This window comes from Trichomycterus rosablanca, chromosome 7, assembly GCF_030014385.1.
Source record: "Trichomycterus rosablanca isolate fTriRos1 chromosome 7, fTriRos1.hap1, whole genome shotgun sequence".
Lineage (NCBI taxonomy): Eukaryota > Metazoa > Chordata > Actinopteri > Siluriformes > Trichomycteridae > Trichomycterus > Trichomycterus rosablanca.
Genome location: NC_085994.1, coordinates 27264108 through 27284628, shown reverse-complemented (window position 1 = coordinate 27284628; position 20521 = coordinate 27264108). Strand labels below are relative to the sequence as shown.

The 20521-nt window shown below is 39.8% G+C and overlaps 1 protein-coding gene across 1 annotated transcript in view; it reads right to left on the bottom strand.

Annotated features, from left to right (window-relative positions):
• Positions 1-20521, bottom strand: part of LOC134318329 (dedicator of cytokinesis protein 3-like) — a 179241-nt gene that overhangs the window by 53985 nt on the left and 104735 nt on the right. Inside the window, exons 23-27 of the mRNA XM_062999191.1 lie at positions 13153-13323; positions 11453-11645; positions 8876-9003; positions 8626-8775; positions 1947-2045 (exon numbers count right to left, since the gene is read on the bottom strand). Coding sequence (XP_062855261.1) covers positions 1947-2045; positions 8626-8775; positions 8876-9003; positions 11453-11645; positions 13153-13323 — 741 coding nt within the window. The remainder of the gene's footprint in view (positions 1-1946; positions 2046-8625; positions 8776-8875; positions 9004-11452; positions 11646-13152; positions 13324-20521) is intronic.

Genomic DNA, 20521 nt, shown 5'->3' with positions numbered 1-20521 from the left:
TACCATATAGAAGCACTTTGTAGTTCTACAATTACTGACTGTAGTCCATCTGTTTCTCTACATACTTTTTTAACCTTCTTTTACTCTGTTCTTCAATGGTCAGGACCCCCACAGGACCACTACAGAGCAAGTATTATTAGGGTGGAGGATCATTCTCAGCACTGCAGTGACAATGACATGGTTGTGGTGTGTTAGTGTGTGTTGTGCTGGCATGAGTGGATCAGACACAGCAGCGCTGCTGGAGTTTTAAAATACCGTGTCGACTTACTGTCCACTCACTATTAGACACTCCTACCTAGCTGGTCCACCTTGTAGATGTAAAGTCAGAGACAATCACTCATCTATTGTTGCTGTTTGAGTTGGTCATCTTATAGACCTTCATCAGTGGTCACAAGACGATGCCCATGGGGCGCTGTTGGCTGGATATTTTTGGTTGGTGGACTATTCTCAGTCCAGCAGTGACAGTGAGGTGTTTAAAAACTCCAGCAGCACTGCTGTGTCTGATCCACTCATACCAGCACAACACACAATAACACACCACCACAATGTCAGTGTCACTGCAGTGCTGAGAATGACCCACTACCCAAATAATACCTACTCTGTAGGGGTCCTGGGAGAGTCCTGACCATTAAAGAAGGGAACATTTAAATCACACATCGAATCTCGATGAACGAAAGATTCATGTTGAAAATACTTTACTGATATAAATTGTGTAATTAATTAAGAACTCTAATTCATACCGAAAATGAAAGTAAAACATTGAAATCATAGGGTCATTCAATTTCCGAGAATTTCATCACGGCAACTCATAATGTAACTCAGTAGTGTGTATGGCCCCCACGTGCCTGTATGCACTTCCAGCAACGTCTGGGCATGCTCCTGATGAGACGGCGGATGGTGTCCTGGGGGATGTGTTCCCAGACTGGATTAGGGCATCAGTGAGCTCCTGGACAGTCTGTGGCATGACTTGGCAGCATTAGATGCACTGATACCCAGGTCCCCGAGGTTCTCAATTGAATTGAGGTCTGGGGAATGTGAGAGTCAGTCAATGGCATCAATGCCACATGAGGCCAGGCATTGTCCTGCACCAAGAGGAACCAAGGGCCCATTGCACCAGCGTAAGGTCTGACAATGGCTCTGAGGATTTCATCTCAGTACCTAAAAGCATTCAGGGTACCGTTAGCTATCTCAGACTCTGTTGCATGTGCTCAGTGTGAACCTGCTCACATCTGTGATAAGACCGGCCGCCAGTGGTGGACCTGTCAATTCTGGTGTTCTCTGGCAAATACCAATCAAGCTGCACAGTTTGTTCAAAAACATGCACACCGGTAGCCCGCTGGAGGTCACTTTGTAGAGCTGTGGCAGTGCTCCTCCGGTTCCTCCTCGAGCAGATACCGGTCCTGCCGCTGGGTTGATGCCCTTCTACGGGCTAGTCCTGCTCTCTTCGTGTAACGGCCCGTGTCCTGGTATCTCCTCCATGCTCTTGAGACTGTGCTGGGAGACACAGCAAACCTTCTTGCAACAGCACATATGGATGTGCCATCCTGGAGGACCTGGACTACCTGTGCAACCTGAAAGGGCTGAAGGTACCACCTCATGCTACCAGTAAGGACAAGGATACTAGCAAAATGCAAAACTAGAGAATAATCAGTCTGGATGGATAGGGAGAGAGTATTTGTCTGTGGCCACCACCTGCAAAACCATTCATTTTTGGGGGTTGTCTTGCTGCTGCCTCTCCTGTGCACCTGTTGTCACTTTTATTTGCACCAAAGCAGGTAAACTTGATTCACAATCGGTTATGCTGAAAACGGTTTTATGATTTGTTTCTGTTTTTTTTTGTTTGTTTGTTGCATTATATATTAAATGATGTAACTTATTACTATTGGTGTGGTGTGTATTTTCTATTCATTTATTTTATCAGCAAAAAATCATTGTTTCCGGTTTACCTTAAGTTCATCTTTGCTGTGAAAGTTGTTAAGCAGGTGGTGAAAACGCAGCTCAGACATCATTTTTAAAAGAGACAGGAGACAGGACACATATTCACCCTGCAAGAACACAAGGACTTTGTCACATGTGAATAAAGCTAGACAAAACCTGGCATACAGTATTTCTGAAAGTTAATTAATCTGAAGAATTTAGTTTAGGACATTTGTAAAACAGTGTAACAAGTGACCTGAGCTGATCTAAGCAGTGGATATATTTAAACCAGATCTGTAATTGGTAAAAAGATAGTGTAAAAGAAAGTATAAATAAAAATGTTGCAGCTACATAATATTGGCTATACAAATTAAAAGCAGATTTGTAGTAATTCTTTCTCCTAAGCCCTGCACATACATAAGAACAAATGTGTAGATTACAAATTAAACCAAACAAATGGGTAACAATCATTTTTACATTTTGTATTGACTTATAGTCACTCTCAACATCTGAATGTAATCTTTGTGATTCACATAATTTTTAGTAAAGTTTTATTATATATCAACATAGAAACTATCTTTTAAATGAACAGTGGCCAATCCCTTCTGTACAATTCCAGTAACTTGTAGAATCTGTTACAAAGTGTTTTCTAATGTTTAAGTGATGTGAATAGTGCTTTCCAGCATATATTTGGATCAAAGGGCCACATTCAACCAAGATTGCAAAGACAAGGTCCAGTGTGTCATTCTTATACAGTTGTATATGGTACTGAACAGGATTTTTTTTTGTCGTGGTAGTCCTATTATTATTAAGATTATAATTATTTATAAAAGTTCTAATGACATGAATATTCCTAGTGATTATGACGACCTGAGGGAAGTCTTTTCTAAGAGTAAAAAAGCACTACTACCGCCACATAGACCTTGGGACTGCTCAATAGACTTGCTACCTGGTACTTCCCCTCCTAGGAGCAGAGTGTACCCATGGATGAATACATTGAGGAAGCTTTGAAGGCAGGTTACATTCGTCCCTCTACCTCTCCTGCAGCAGCTGGTCTCCTTCCTTGGTGGATGCTTCGGAGACAGGAACTGGTGCCGTATTATCTCAGAGAACTGGTTCACCCCCCAAGCTGTTTACTTGTGCATATTTTTCTAAGAAACTGAGCACAGCAGAGAGGAACTATGATGTGGGAAACCGCAAACTTTTAGCAATAAAATTGGCCTTAGAGGAATGGAGGCATTGGCTGGAAGGGAGCTTTACAATCTAAAGGCTGATACTTAGTCCAGGATTTGGGAGGTGGAACCCTGGAACACTAAGGAGGAGAGAATACTGGACCCCAGTCACATTTTGGTGCCCATCAGGTGGGAGATTATAGACAAAATTCTGAGAGTCAGGGAAGATGAACAGATTCCTACAGACTTAAAGGTAAAGAATTTGTGCCCGATTCACTAAGAAAACAGATTATTGAGCAAGTTCATACCTCCCTTATCACTGGATTTTGTTAAATCATGCAGCATTTGTGCCCAAAGCAAAACCTCAAGACAACTTCCTGCTGGGCTGTTAGAACCTTTGCCTACCCTTGTGTTGATTTCATCACCAATCTGCCTAGGTCGCAATCAATACTGTTATTCTAGCAATTATTGACAGATTTATCACGGGTTGTAAACTGATCTCAATGATGAAATTACCAACATTGATGGAAACCACAGAAGCATTTCTTCATCATGTCTTTCAGCATTATGGTCTGCCCAAAGACATAGTTTCTGATCAGGGTCCCCAGTTTACATCCCATGTTTGGAAGGTATTTCTCTCTATGCTTAACATCAATGTCAGTCTTATGTCAGGGTACCACCCTCAATCCAATGGGCAGGTGGAGAGGCTCAACCAAGAAATAAGGAGGTTTCTAAGGTCTTATTGTAGCCGCTCTCAAGGTGAATGGGCGCATTTTCTACTGTGGGACGAATATGCACTTGGCAGCTCGGCCACGGGTCTAACTCCTTTTTTAGTGCATTCTAGGTTTCCAACCTCCCTTGTTTCCTTGGTTGGGTGAGCCATCATCGGTGCCCTCTGTTGATGATTGGATGCAGAAGTCAAACCTGGGAGGAGGCCCATGTATGCTACAAATAGCTGTACGTAGGTATACCATTGAAGCCAATTGTCATTGCTGACAAAATCCATAATTAAGACCTGGACAACTGGTATGGATTTAAAGTTAAAATTACCTAGTAGAAAGTAAAGTCCCAAATTCATAGGCCCGTTCAAGATCTTAAGACAAATTACACCTGTTTCTTATCAACTAGACCTACCACCTTCCTACAGAATCTCTCCTACATTTCATGTGCCTTTGTTTAAACCTGCCTCCCCATCTTCCCGGGTTGACCAAAAGCCAGCAGCCACACCCCCACTCTTGGAAGTGGATGGCTCCCCCAAATATAGTGTACGCGAGTTGTTGGACTTTAGACGCAGAGGTAGACATATGTTCTACCTGAAGGACAGGAAAGGAATACAGTGTGGAGGATAGGTCCTGGGTACCCGTGGAGGACATTTAGATTCTTCTCTCATTGCTGACTTCCATAGGGACCATCCCGATCGTCCTGCTCCCAGGCCCAGAGGACGACCCAGACGCAGAGAGTTTAGGTCGTTGGGAGCTGTCTGTCTGTCAGCTCATGTCACATCTGAGGCTGCCGGTTCCCCTCCTTGCCAGCAGAGGGCACTCTCGCCTGAGTACTAGCTGGCTGATGGCTCACCTGATCCCAATCAGTGGCCATCTTGGACTCTTTAAAAACCCTGGTTTTTGTTTGACTCACTGCAAAGTCTTGTATTAGGTATGTAGTGCATTTCTGAGCATTTTCTTGGTTCTCTTGTCTTTCTGGTTACATTTACATTGTTGGCATTTATCAGACGCTTTTATTCAAAGCGACTTACAGTTGTGACAGTATACAATCTAAGCAATTGAGGGTTAAGGGCCTTGCTCAAGGGCCCAACAGTTGCAACCTGGCAGTGGTGGGGCTTGAACCGGCAACCTTCAGATCACTAATCCAGTACCTTAACCAGTACCTTAACCACTAGGCTACAGCTTCCCTTGCTTTCTGTTTCACGGTTTATCGATTGGTTTTCTGTTTTGGTTTTGTTTGCTTTGGATTTTGGCCTGACTACTTGGTACTAACCCTGTTTGTTTGTGACTACTCTTGTGAACCAATAAACCTGCACTTGACTCCACTACTTGGTAACAATCTGATTGTGAGACTTCACAAAGATGAAACAGGATATAGGACGATCGGAGACCAACTGAAAATCAGTCGAAACACAGTTGCAGCAGTAAACAGGAGGTATAGAAAGACCCGTAGTACCACTAGTCAGAGCCTCAGTGGCCGTCCTCCTAAAATGACGCCACAGACAGTACGCTACTTGCACAGTCTATCTTTGAAAAATGGGGGAGGGGGTTGGAATTTCTGTGACAGCTCAGAAAGCAAAAAGGACATTGCATAACGTCAACCTCCATGGATGGCATCCAAGAAAAACCCCTTGCTTACTCCTTTGCACAAAACTGCAAGATTAAACTTTGCTAAAGAACATGGAAAAAAGGCAGATAAATATTGGGAGTTCTTTGGTAAGATAAGATCAAAATTAATGTGTTCAGCTTAAATGGAGCATCTTTGTCATAAACCTGGCCAGGACTACCATAGACCACCAAAAGTGAAGCACAAAGGTGGGAGTGTGATGATATGGGGCTGCATGAGTGCAAAAGGTTTTGGGGAGAAGACATTTATAGATGGCACCATGAATGCCTCTGGATATACCAAAATACTGGCTGACAAGATGACTCGCAGTCTCCAGATGCTTGGCAGAAGAGCATGATAATACAAAGCACACTGCCAAAATCATAAAAGAGTTTCTAAAGAAGAAAAAAGTAAAAACTATTACCTGGCCAAGTATGTTGCCTGACTTAAATCCAATGGAACACCTTTGGGGCATTTTAAAGAGAAAGCTGGAGCAACATAACCCCTCAAGCAAAGAGCAGCTGAAAAAATTGTCCCTGAAGGATGGCAGAAAATCTCTCCAGATATTTCTGCAACACTGGTATCTTCCATGCTGAGAAGAATCGAGTCTGCCATCATTAAAAAAATTTAAGATTTGAATCTCAGTAATGAAAGGCGTACTGACTTTAGTTACATGAAGTCTCTTCTGTGGGGGTCTGTATTTTTAATATAGTAAATCTAAACTGTTTTTAATCTTACATAAGAGTAAATACACTATTGTTCACTTTAGAAGTAATGCATTACTGAAAGTGACACAATTTTGAATTATATTTGACATTTAAGTGATATTGCACATGGGTGTACTCACTTCTGTTGTATACTGTACATATGTATGCATTGTTGTGTGGCTGTGTGTCCTGGGTACTTTGCAAACTTTCATAGCATGTAGTGGTTCATATTTCCCACATTATTCATTAGTCTGTTGACTACATGTTGCTTTAGATTCAAATTACACTAATGTAGTGATTAATGGATGTGTGAATAACGAAAAAAAAAAAAAAAAAAAATGCATGTTAAAAAAATAATATTATAATAGCTTTTTTCATGCCTTGCTAAAAATAAAAACACATAGGAAAAAATCCTGACTCAGTTTGTCATAATTCATGCATCACCATCACCGGGTCTCGAAGTAGACCCCTGCTCAACTCGACTCAACAACAAAGCATGAAAACATTCATTTAGACTCGTCTGTGACTGAGCCAATGTCACATTATTAATTGTAGGTATTAGGTTGCCTGTTGTAGCTGGTGAACGTGCCCCGGGTTCCCAGCGAAGCAGGCGTTACAGAGCTCAGAAAACTAAGGCCTTAAGTGGTAGGTCCACTAATTAGGGCTGATCACCCGCAGCTGTGGGCTGGCTTATTTAAGCCAGCTCCGCACAGCAGCGGGTGTCGCACCTTTTGTTTGTTTTCTCTCTCTCTGTGGCAGCTCGTCCACGCTCTTTCGTAGTCCTAGGTGGTACCCCTGGTGGCACAAGGCCATTCGGGTGTGTAGACCGCAAGGTCGAGATAGTTAGCTTTGCTTTTACCTCTTTTAGAATAGCGTGGTGCGACGCCGTGCAGTCCTCGAACTGCTTTTGTTTTCTCGTGCAGCATTTAGCACTAGCGGTTTCATTCAGCGCCGAGATACGACGCTGGAACTGAGCCTCGCTATTGTCATTGGATTCCATAACCGCTGGGTGGCGACTCTGTTAAGCGCCCGGTTGTTCCGCCAGCAACCCCGGTTCGAATCCGCATTCGTCTGCTTGCCTAACTGAACCTGTTTCCTTGTTTCAGATCAGTGTGCTTCAGCTACTGCGTCTGTAAGCGATGGGCGCGCCGATTGATAGTTATTGTTAACTCATTCAGCACTAGCGGTTTTATTCAGCGCCGAGATTCAGCGCTGATATTGAGCTTCGCTATAGTGCTCAAAGTTAGTATTGTCATTGGATTCCATAATGGGTGGCGACTCAGTTAAGCTCCCGGTTGTTCCGCCAGCAACCCCGGTTCGAATCCGCACCTGTGAGTTTGCCTAACTGCACCTGCACCTGTATCTTTCTCTCTTGTTTCAGATCGTTGTGCTTCAGCTACTGCGACCGTAAGCAAAGTATTGCTGATTGATATCTACGCTAGCTGACCGCTGTGCTGGGGCTAGATTTCAGCTGAGCTTTTCTCCCGCATCTGCTCACCGTAGCGCTTTCTGCGCTTACACATTTTGCTCTCCCGCGCTACATTGGCGCGGTGGTAACGTTCCCGGCTCTCACCTCAAAGACCGGGGTTTGCGTCCCGCTCTCGTTGTTTTTCCCTTTTGTCATTTTTAGTTTTGCTGCGTCCGCAGCTCCCGTCGGAGTTTCCGATCGTTTTTTTTGGGTTTTTCCTTTTGTTCTTTGTTTATCTTTTAGTTATCATTAAATAAATAAAGTTTATTATTTTGTTTATCTCTGCGTTTGAGTCCTCCTTTCTCTACCACGTTACAGTAGGTAGGTAGGCCTAACTATAGTTATTTAATTTTAATCACAATTAAATAAGAGAAGTGACAGAGGTGGGTTCGAACAAGAGACGGAAGTTGGGACGGAGCAGCGAATGTTGCTTAAAAATGTAAATGTACTTTTCTGCATTAATGCTACCATCACAGAAGTAGAAATTACCTTTTACCAAAGGCACTGACACAACCCCATACCATGACAGGCACTGAATTTTGGACTTTTCAAGGGTTCTTAATAACAGTTTGGGTGGTGCTTTATGTCTTTTTTTCCCAAAAAAGTCTGGAATACTGCGCATTCTTTTTTTTGCACAGTAAAGGTTTAAGTGTCATTTGTGAATGTAACTGTAATGTATTGTAGTGCTTCATAAAGGTTTGTCAAAGTAATCCCATTCCCATATGGTTATATCAGCAATTGATGATTGACGGTTCTTGATGCAGTGCCTTCTGAAAGATCTGAGATCACATGTGTTCAGCTTAGACTTGCGCCCTTGCCCTTTATGTACTGAAAATTCTCCAGATTTCTACCTTTATTTTTAAGGCTTGTTTATTTTTGTGACTTGCTCTTCCATTGCTATCGTCAAGCTTCTTTTAGTGCTGTTTAAAAACAAATTTTGCTAAGATTAACATTTAAGAAAATTGCATCTGGTTTTGCAAGACTACAAAAAAGAAATCAAGAAAAGAGAAAATGAGTATTGAGAAAAATGTACTGTTATTTCTGCTGTGCACTGAGGACAGCGCTGATTCTTGCTGTTTTCTACTGCTTGGCTCTTACTCATGATGGAAAGGAGAGTCTGCAGAAGAACATCTAATAAGCTCTCCACCATCATTTCCACTTCATCCTGTACACAGAAAGACTCCTACAAGAAGAAGTAAGAAAGGTGGAATTAGCTTTCACATTAGACAAGTTAGACTTAATGACGAATTAATCACTTATATTTGCTCAGTGTGTAAGTGTACCTGGGCATTGGTGTTGAGGATAGAAAAGATGCTGCTTAGGATACTGGCACACAGTATTAACTCTTGCTGCTGTCTCAGGTGTAGGTGAATGTGATGGAGGACTACCGGGAGCAGTATACTTCGAGATTCTGAGTCAGGATGAGAGGAATTGACATGCATGTGTTGTCAAGTATTTTAGGTAACTCTACCACTACTTTAATATACTGTACTATACTACTGTAGCTACAGTGCATGTTTTTACTTATTTTGTTAGAAAATGTTAAATATGTCACTACAAAATTGGCCTTTGCCATTTAAAATAATACATGAATATTCCTTATTCATATGCAAAAGTGAAAGGCCATAAGTTTTGTAAAATGCAAAAGAAATCTGTGATTTGTTAATTCTCGTTGAAGATTTGCAATGTTTTCACTATTCAGTTTAACTGTATTTTTAAATATAGAAACATTTAGAAATGTAATTCCTGCAACACTCAAAAAAGCTGGGCAGAGGCATCAATTGTACCTTTACGTATACAGATGGTTACAGACCTTAATTATTTGCAACTGTGCATTAAACTGTTCTATTAACTATTTTCTGTTTCTACTATTTTGTACAAAGTCAAGTCAAGTCAAGTCAAGTCAACTTTATTTATATAGCGCTTTTTACAATATACATTGTCTCAAAGCAACTTTACAAAATCCAGGACCAACAGATACAAAAACCCCTGTTGACATGGGTGTGACATGACCTATCTTTGCTTGTCTTTGATAGATACCTTTGGTAGTACCTTTACCTGTTACCAATTCACCTGCTTATTGTGGAATGTTTTTAAATGGTGTAACCTGAATATTTTATAAACCAAGGCATATAATTAAAAAAAAAATTATTTTACAAAATACAAGCAAATTGGTCAGCCTAATTTATTTGAGTTAAATGTTCAAGCTAACTTTAACATTTACTAACTTTTCTAAAGTTACTAACTTTACTAAAGTTGGGACAGTATGAAAACTACAAATAAAATAAAAATGCAGTGTTCCTTACATTTACTTTTATTTGATTGCAGACAGTTTGAAATATTTTATGTTTTGTCTGCACAATGCTACTATTTGCACTTCTGGTAGATGCTAACTACATTTCGTTGCCTTGTACCTGTACTGAGCAATGACAATAAAGTTGAATCTATCTATTTCAAACAGGTGATGTCAACAGGTGATTGTAATCATGGTTTGGTACAAAAGCAGCATCCAGAAAAGGCTGAGTCTTTAATGAGCAAAGATGGCCAGAGGATCTCTAGTTTGTCAACAAATGCGTGAGAAAATGATTGAAATGTTTAAAAACAATGTACCTCAAATAAAGATTGGAAAGGATTTGCATATTTCCAGACTGTTATCAGCAACAAGTCCAAAAGCCAGGGTCTGTCATGGTATGGGGCTATGTCAGTGCCCTTGGCAAAGGTCATTTACATCATGCAGAAAAGTACATAGAGCAATATATGCTGCCCTAATGACGTCATCTTTTGCTGCCCACATTACAAAAGCATGGCTGCAGAAGAAGAGGGTACAGGTACTGGCCTGCCTGCAGTTCTGACCTGTACCCAATAGTTAATGTGTGGAGAATTTTAAAATAAAAAATGCGACAACAACGACCCCGTACTGTTGCACATCTTAAGACGTGTTTGCAGGAAGAATGGGACAAAATAAAACCTGAAACACTAAATCGCTTGGTATCCTTGATGCCAAAACATATTTTAAGTGTGGTGAAAAGGAATGGCAACATTACAAAGTGGTAAATGCTTTACTGTCCCAACTTTTTTGGAATGTGTTGCAGGCCTGAAATGCAGAAATGGATGTTTATTAATAAATGAAATGAAGTTGACCAGACAAAACATGAAATATCTCAGGTCCATCCTGTCTGCAATTAAATAAAGTCAAAGTAAATGTAAAAACTCTGTTTTTTTTTATTATTTGCATTCTCCATGTTGTCCCAACTTTTTCTGATTTGGGGTTGTATTTTTAAAGGTTGGGCTGCTTTTATGTACTATTTTATAAACAACTTAATCTTTACAAAGGATAAAGGTGTACTGGTGTACTTTAACATAATGTACTGTAGATTTCACAATTGATCTCACATTATCACATTAAACCATGATGTTGCTGGTAATTTAGTATAAACAGTACCTTGCATCATACTGTATATCATAAAATAGAACAGTTTCCGTAGTCTATCACAATAAATTTTAAGATACTTTAAGGTACACACTGCACTACATAATTACTCACATAATTATTTTGGTAACACTATTATCAAAATACTATTATAACACATTCAACAATTCAGGTGTTTCAGCCCTACCCCTTGCTAACAGGCAGCAGTTCGAGGATGGCCCTTTCTAAAATTTTCCTGTGCCAGCAGTACTGTGGCATCTTAATAGATGCAAGATCTATTAAGACATAGTTTGGTACTCTGCACAAAGCCTTGACCTCAACCCCACTAAACACCACTGCTCAGAACATATCATAATTACAGTTCCAACATAATTCATTAAACTTAATAAGTCAACTACATGCTTTTAATTTCAACAGACAGATATCTGACCTGGAAAGTAGAACAGTCTGCTGTCAACAGTGCGCAAGATAGACTGGAGTTTGACCACGTCCATGGACTGACCAATGTCTGCTGTGCTGGGCAAGCTTGCCAGTGTCCCTCTTACCAGCTCAGCCACTTCCTGGACTGTAAACATTTGTAGAAGCTCATCAAAGACATCTGGAAAACTGGTCAACAATGCAGCCTAAAAGAAAAGAGGAAAATATTAACAAATTATTTGTAACAACGCAGTGTGTACACTCACTTTTAAGTCTAAAGTGGCCTTTTTGATTGATTATTGCTATTCCTTTTAAAAATACATCCCTGAAAGATCTTTTTAGACTTTGCAATATGTCATATTTGCTTCCCTAAATGGTGCTGAAACTCCTATGAACTCATATGAATACCGTAAATTCCTCTTTATTTTAATAACTGCTAATCAAAAATGTCCTGGACCAGCTATAACATGGAACATCATGTGGAATAATGTTAAGGCACTGACTGACTACAACAAGATGCTGCCCAGTGATGACACCACACTGCCTCATGTCCTAACCCAGTTCTTTGCCTGCTTTGACACTCAATTCGAGCAGGGTACCCAACATCACTTCACTTGCCGGAGAGCCAGCACTGGTTCTGCATCACCATCAGGTGAGGGCCACTTTGAGGAAAATCAATGCTAGCAAAACAGCAGGTCAGGATAGAGTGCCTGGCTAAGTATTAAAATCATGTGCTCACCAAGAAATTGGCTGCAAAGTGCATCTATGACTATCATCCAGTGGCTCTAATGCTGATAGTCATGAAATGCTTTGAGAAGCTTGTACTTTCTCATATCAAAACAATCATTCCACCTTATCTAAACAAACACCAGTTGACCTACCAGATGCAACACCCCACAAAAAGCCTAACAAAGAAGCTTTTTTCTCAGGAAACTAAAAAAGACCTAGCTTCCACAGAAACTGTAGGTGATTTTTTACAGGAGCATAATCAAAAGTATGCCACCAAACGTAAAGAATTGCATCATGTGGTCAAGGCGGCACCACAGTGAAGCTTCTAGAAAGAAAATTAGAAAGAAAGCTAGCAGCATTATCATACACATCACACACCCCTGTCACTACTAATTTGAGGGAAATGGTTCAAGACATTTTGATCTTGCACCAATAAACTGAGAAACAGCTTCATTCCCAGAGTTGTGGCCTCTAACATGCCCCTCCTTAGTCAACTACAGAGCGGGCAAACAAATAGTACACACACACACACCTGCATGTTATAGATTGTGAAAGAATATGACATGTATATTAAAGTAATATACCATGAATTATTCTCTAAAATTCTCTCTTGATCTGTCTATTTCATCCAGAGGCCTGAGTTTTTTAGTCCTTCAAAGATATCAGAGTTTTTAAAAGTTCGCTTTCACGCAGTAGATGCAGCATGCAGTTTAAAGAGTTCACACAGCTGATTCCAATCCATGAGTTAGCTCAGTTGTTCAGTTTACTGTTCAGGTTTTTGCAAGTTTGGAATCAATTGGAATTGTCCGCTTCTATACTTTACCACCGGTCAAGGTAAAGTTCCGTGCGAAAAAAAAGTACAAGGAGAAGAAAAAAAACACAAAGGAGAAGTAAAGAGCAACAGAGGTAAGACCTAGCAGTGGCTAGAATGAATAATTAACAGCGAATTAAACAAACAGTACAGTGATATACTGTATGTGTTACCTGTGTGCAGACAAGTGTCTCAGCATTACGTCCATCCAGGCTGAGCAGAAAGCGGATGGAGTGGAAAAGCTCATGAATGCTGGATCGAAACTGCTCTTCTTCCAATCCACAAGTAGCCCGTGAATAAAGAGCTCGAGACTGAACTATAAACTTAAATAGGTATTCCAGTGCCTAAACCACACACACACGCACACACACATACACACACAATGTGTAATAGTGAGAGCTTGTAGGTGAAAAGAAACTATGCAAGCATTTTCTTTACATTAAAATCTGCTTAAGGTTTTTTTTAATGAAGGTTTCATTAGGTTGCTAAAAAGGTTGCTAAAATGTTTTCTAAAATTAGATTTCATACAGAGGTATGTTTGTCACTGTGTTACATCAGCTTTTTTTATTACACTTTTTAATTGTTTATAAATAAGGATACTCATTGTTGGGGTTTTGATTGTCTGTGGTATTACTGGTATAAAGACACATGTGTCTTGGATGGTAGTACACTAAAACTGAAATGTTTAGTCTGTTTGTGCAGAAAAGGCAGAGTAAAGGCTGAACTTTGAGCAGAAAGTGTTTATGGATTTGGCAAAACAGTGACCAGTTAATTAGTCTGTCATATGAAACATCAGATCAGATGGAATCTATTGTATTGTGGTTTTGTGTTAGCAAAGGAAGATTATTGCAAACAAACCAGCTAAGTGGTCACAATGTTGTTCACCAGCCATATTATCAGGAAAGATTATGCTGACACATCTACCAAATACAAAAACATCTCTAAATAGTCAAGGTAGAAAATCTTTTTTATGCCATGGGCTTGGATAGTGAGAAACACTCGGTAAATTAATTACTTATCGTACAACCAACAAGTGTTCATAAACCACACTATTTGGAGAGAAAGTTCTGTTCTTACATTCCAATGAACAAAGCAGAGAATGGGAATTTTACTAAGGTAATAAATTAACTGGAAGAAATAAGGGATTAACATGTAAAAATACTTATCCTATGTCCTATCCAGGTGAAGACACTGTTAAGCAAAAAGCTGGCAAGGTGTGGATTTTGCTCCTGTATCTGGCCATGTTAGGGTGGTTTGTCGCCAACCTCTGGGATGAGATTGTGTTCATGCTAAACGTTTTCAGTGATTTGTTGTGACTCTGATAGATCTTTAAGCGGGGGTTATGTGAGAGATTTTTCTTAATCCTTCCACACTTTAAATTTGACATATTTAGTAAAGATTAACTGTTAAATAATAAAAAAAAAAATAGAGGTAATCTGTTTTACCTAAGGCCATAACGCTGTAATAATACATATTTTTTTAGGATGACCACTGTGGTTAACAAAAAATGTGAATTAAACACACAAAGATTCTGTGTGTGAAAAAGGTGACTGAGGACAGACTTTGGTTAAAGAGCAGTGATCCTTATGTAGCAAAGCTAGGGACAGTCGGAAAAAAACTTCGGAGAAATACGTGAGAAAAAAGTGTCTTATACAGGTGCATGAGGCTTGTTCTAAATTCCTGTGAACAAATGCATGTATGATCAGTATAGTATAAAATTAAAGCTGGTCTTCTCTATCATTAGGTTTTAATATCTGTCTGAATTGTTTAACCTATCTATCTTTTTTACTACTAATCTAAACTAACTTGGGTAAGTACTATCAGTCTCTGACATTGTCTAAACTATCTACTTTTCTCAGCATGTGCTACTCAAACATTCCTGTGCTTATATCTCACAGACCCTGCAGACATCAGAGGGCACATTATAGAAACAGCAACGCCAGCAACCTCATCTACCCCCAACTGTTGCAACAGTCTCAAACAGTGGTGGTAGGTGGGGTCTGGAATTGTCAATCAGCCGTCCAAAAAGCTGACTTCATCTCAGCTTATGCACTTTCTCACAGCCTTGACTTCCTGGCACTGACTGAGACGTGGATCACCACCGAGAACTCAGCAACACCAGAAGCCTTATCCTCTGCCTACACCTTCTCTCATACACCGAGAGGATCTGGCAGGGGTGGTGGTACAGGTTTGCTCCTGACCAAGAAATGGCAATTCACTACTGTGAATGTTTCTCACCTTAACATTTCATCTTTTGAATTTTATGCTATTACTGTTACTTTTCCGATTACTCTTAATGTCATTGTTATTTACAGACCACCTGGCGCACTGGGAGACTTCATAGGAGAGCTGGATGTTCTTCTGAGTTTCTTCCCTTCAGATGGTACTCCTCTGACTGTTCTTGGTGACTTTAATCTCCCTTCACTTCAGTCCTCCTGTCTTCTTCCTCTTCTTTCATCTTTCGACCTCCTCTTTAATCACAGCCCTCCGACACACAAAGGAGGCAATCTTCTGGACCTGGTCTTCAGCCGTCCAGCTTCTGTTCTGGACCTCACTGTCACCCCACTGCACCTCTCTGACCATCACTTTGTGTCCTTCTCTCTCTGTCTCCCAACTCTTCCTACCTCCAACCACACTTTCACCCTTACAACACGCCCCAATCTTCACTCTTTATCTTCCTCCCTGTTGATCTCCACCATCCTAACTTCACTACCTAACCCTGACACTCTTGCTACCCTTCCACTTAACTCTGCAACTAATACTCTACTTTCTTCTCTTTCAACATCCCTCGATCAGCTCTGTCCTCCTACCCTCAAACGAGGAAAACCTTCTCACCCTGCTCCTTGGCTTTCAGACGCATTGCGCAGCAACAGAAGAGAACTGAGGGCAGCTGAGAGAAAGTGGAGGAAATCTAAGCTTGGTGTTGATCTCCACTCCTACCACGATCTGCTGTCCAGATTCTCATCTGATGTGACTGCTGCAAAAACATCTTTTTACAAAGCCAAGCTTGAACAATCTGCTGCTGACCCACGTAAGCTTCATGCTATCTTTTCCTCTCTTCTGAACCCTCCTCCTCCTCCCCCTTCTGCCTCTCTCACTGCTACTGACTTTGCAACATTCTTCCAGGACAAGATTGACAAAATCAATCAATCCTTGTCTCCGACTGACCCACTTTCAACTGACCCTCAACCCACCAACACACTCACCAGCTTCACCCCACTCACCATGGATGAGGTTACACAGCTCCTCTCATCCAGCAATCCCACTACATGCACACTTGACCCTATACCATCAACCATCCTCAAAGACCTCTCGCTAATCCCCTTCATCACACCCATCATCAACAACTCCCTGACATCAGGTGTTGTCCCTACTGCTTTTAAGAAGGCTCAGGTCATTCCCCTTCTTAAGAAACCTACACTAGACACTATAGACATTAACAACTACAGACCTGTCTCACTCCTCTCTTTTCTATCCAAAATTCTTGAATGTGCTGTCTATAACCAACTATCTGCCTTTCTTACTCAGAATGATCTCCACGATCCGTACCAGTCTGGCTTCAAGGCAGCACATTCTACAAAAACAGCACTTGTAGCTGTTACTGAGAAGCTTCATGCAGCCAAAGCAGCCAAACTGTCATCTGTTCTTATTCTTCTTGACCTTTCTGCAGCCTTCGACACAGTGAATCACGGCATTCTCCTGACCACTCTCTCCAACCTTGGAGTAACAGGTTCAGCATGGCAATGGATGGCCTCCTACCTGGATGGGCGCTCCTACCAAGTGTCATGGAGGGGATCCATATCTACCCCATGCACTCTCTCAACCGGTGTTCCTCAGGGCTCTGTACTTGGCCCACTTCTCTTCTCTATCTACACCCGCTCTCTGGGTAAGGTCATAGCCTCCCATGGCTTCTCCTACCACTCCTATGCAGATGACACTCAGCTTGTTCTGTCATTTCCTTCTTCAGACACGCAAGTCTCAGCATGTCTGCGAGATATCTCACAATGGATGTCAGCTCATCATCTAAAACTTAATCCCAGCAAGACAGAGATGTTGCTCATTCCTGGAGATCTGTCTCCAACCCAGGACCTAGTCATTTCTCTGGATGACTTCCAGATTAGACCATCTGATAAGCTAAGAAGTCTTGGTGTTGTCCTGGATAACCAGCTGACCTTCTCTCCTTATATAGCCAACATGACGAGATCGTGCCGGTTCCTCCTGTACAACATCAGGAAGATTCGGCCATTTCTCTCCAGAGAAGCTACCCAGATTCTGGTGCAATCACTTGTAATCTCTCGGTTGGACTACTGCAACTCCCTCCTGGCAGGAGCTCCCATGGCCACTATTAAACCCTTACAGCTCATTCAAAATGCAGCTGCCCGTCTGGTCTTTAACCAACCTAAACACTGCCACATCACCCCACTGCTACGTTCTCTTCACTGGCTTCCTGTAGCTGCACGCATTCAGTTTAAAACACTGACGCTCGCCTACAAAGCCAAAAATGGACCAGCCCCAAGCTACCTTCGGGGTCTAATCAAACCCCGCTCTGTACCACGCAACCTCCGAGCCTCTAGTCTAGCTCGACTTGAGCCTCCATCCAGGACTAAAGGAAGACAAGCATCAAGGCTGTTCTCTGTTCTAGCGCCCAAATGGTGGAACGAACTTCCTCTGTCTGTCCGAACAGCTGAGTCTCTTGCTGTCTTTAAAAAACGATTAAAAACACACCTTTTCACTAAACACTTAGGCTGATTTGTACTTATTTACTAACACTTAATTCCAATCTTTTCCATTTAAAAAAAAAAAAAAAAAAAAAAAAAAGGCACTTTGGTTCTAACAGGTTTTAGCAAAGTTGTGTTCTTCGACTGTTGTCTATCTAAACTTAAGGAATGAAATGTTCACTATGGAAGCACTTCTGTAAGTCGCTCTGGATAAGAGCGTCTGCTAAATGCTGAAAATGTAAATGTAATGTAAATGATAAGCAAGAAAGAAATGATATAAATAATTAAGGGATTAAAAAATACAAATTAGTATAAATTGTTTTAAAAATCAGTTTTAATTATTTTACAAAACATATCCCACTGATAAGTATACAGCCTTGTGATTTGACAATTCAATAAGAAATAATTTGTTTGAACAGAGTCGTTTTGCTGAGTTGTGCTCTGAATCACTGTGACCCTTTGACACCATGCTGTGAAAAGATGAGGGAGGGGTGGATTTCATGTGTGTGTTACATGTTTCTTCTGCAATGTAGGCTGTTTTCTTCTGTAGTCTGTTTGGTCTTCTTGGGGACCTATATGGACTCTCTTTGGTCTAACTTCAATAACGCAAGATAAAAAAAATAGTTAGAAGCTAAATATTTGGTATGGTAATATTAAACAACTTTTCCCACATGACTGAAATGTTGATAATGGCATTCCAGACCTGCTATTAGATACTTACTGAAACTTTGGATTTAAAAATTAAAACTTGGCTACAATCTTTGGATATTTTTATCAGAATTTGAGCATGGTAAAACATTATCATGGAATTTAGCTGTTTTTCCTGATACTTTAACTTTACTTTTGTCTGTAACATTAAACTATAAAATTTCTGAGTAAAAAATATTTTCCACATTTATCCATGTGGAAATGCACAAAAAAAGGCCTAAAAGTGTGGAACCACAAAGTGTTCCATAAAAAGCACTAATTCAGTATAAATAGTAAATATGAGTCCCATAATTGGCCTTCCATATACAGGATCTAAATTATTTTGTCAGGATGTCAAAACGCTTGTTGTAATTTTACAGGTGGCATAATAGAAAATGCTTTCTAGCAGACATTTGATCTGTAACACAAAACAATGAAACATGAATGTTAACGTTCGTGAGGTTTATTAGACAAACACAATAAAACAATGAAGAATGATCTGTGAGGCTAACAGTGCTATTTACACTTGATTTTTTTTTAGTTATACCGAACACAAACGAAATTAAACCAGTTATGTTCCTGTGTAACTTAACAAAATAATGAACCAATTTTAAGTCTAAGTATTAATATACTAACACAAGACCAGACTATTTGAAGATGTCTATAGTTAGACTCCTTAAACAGGAGAAGCGTAATTCTGTGCATTGGAATGATGTGCTCTGGTGAAAGCAAAAACAAAGTTGTAGAGTATGGAAAATGCTAATAAAAGGTGTTTTTTACATTTACTTTGATTTTACTTTCATTGCAAACAGCATGAACCCAATATATTTCATGTTTTTTTCTGGTCCACTTCATTTTATTTGTTAATATACATCCATTCCTGCATTACAGGCCTGCAACACATTCCAAAAAAGGTGGGACAGTAAAGCATTTACCACTTTGTAATGTTGCCATTACTTTTCACAACACTTTTTGGCACTGAGGAAACCAAGCAATTAAATGTTTTAGATGTTTTTAGTGTGACTGCAGTCACCACAGCTTTTTGGCAGTGGTGTATCAAGTACCAGAAGGCCATACTTGAGTAAAAGTACAAGTATCTTACCAGAAATTTACTTTGATGGAAGTAAGTCACCTTTTAGAATATTACTTGAGTAAAAGTCTAAAAGTATCTGATGTTTAATGTACTTAAGTATCAAAAGTAATTTGATATTAAATGTACTTAAGTATTAAAAGTAGAAGTAAAAGTAAATGCTGTTAGTATAAATGGAAGCAGTCATTTTAAATATATTGTTCTTTTAAGCCTGTAAAACAACCTTAACAATTAACCTGTTTTCTTCCTTTTATCTGAACATGATTTGTGCCAATTCATGATCATAATCAACTGTTGACATCACCTGTTTGAAATTATGACATTATTTCATTGTTTTTTTAAATTATTACTAGCCCTAAATGTTCCTGTTCCAACGTTTTTAGAATGTGAGTCGATGTAAATGTAACAAACACTGCATCTATTTTATTTGCATTTTCTATACTGTCCCATTTTTTTATTTGAGTAGTATATTTCAATAACAAAAAAATTATTTTGGCATAATTAATTTAAAGCAAAACTCAGGAGAGTTTAACAAAATGTGTGGCACTTTTATCCCTTTAATGATCTGTTCAACCATTAATTTAAATCAAAATATTTGAGTAAAATAAGCTGTATTTAAATAATCTTTTTTGGGCTGTATCTACTCACTGAATGGCATGTGTTAAACTAAAAAAATATTGGTCTTCTTACTTTAAGAAAACACCATTTCTGACTTGAAGCCAACAGCTAAAAAATCATTAATAATAAGTTGGATAAGTTGAGTTCTTGTTGAGATCATTAAAGGGTTAAAGACGTGCTGCATGTTCCTCAGCACCATGAATGTTTCCTCTGTCAGTGTAATACAGAAGTTATCTGAGGAAATATTTGTCCGTAGGTGAGTTTTTAAAAATAATGGACGTGTCTTCATAAGTTTTGCAGTCAATGAATTCCAAACAAATTTAATGATTTATGAAACGTTTTATTTGTGGTTCAATGTTAATGCTAATAATATTAAAAAACCGCTGATGCTGCAGCTTTACTTTGTTAATCATTGTTAACTTACATCAG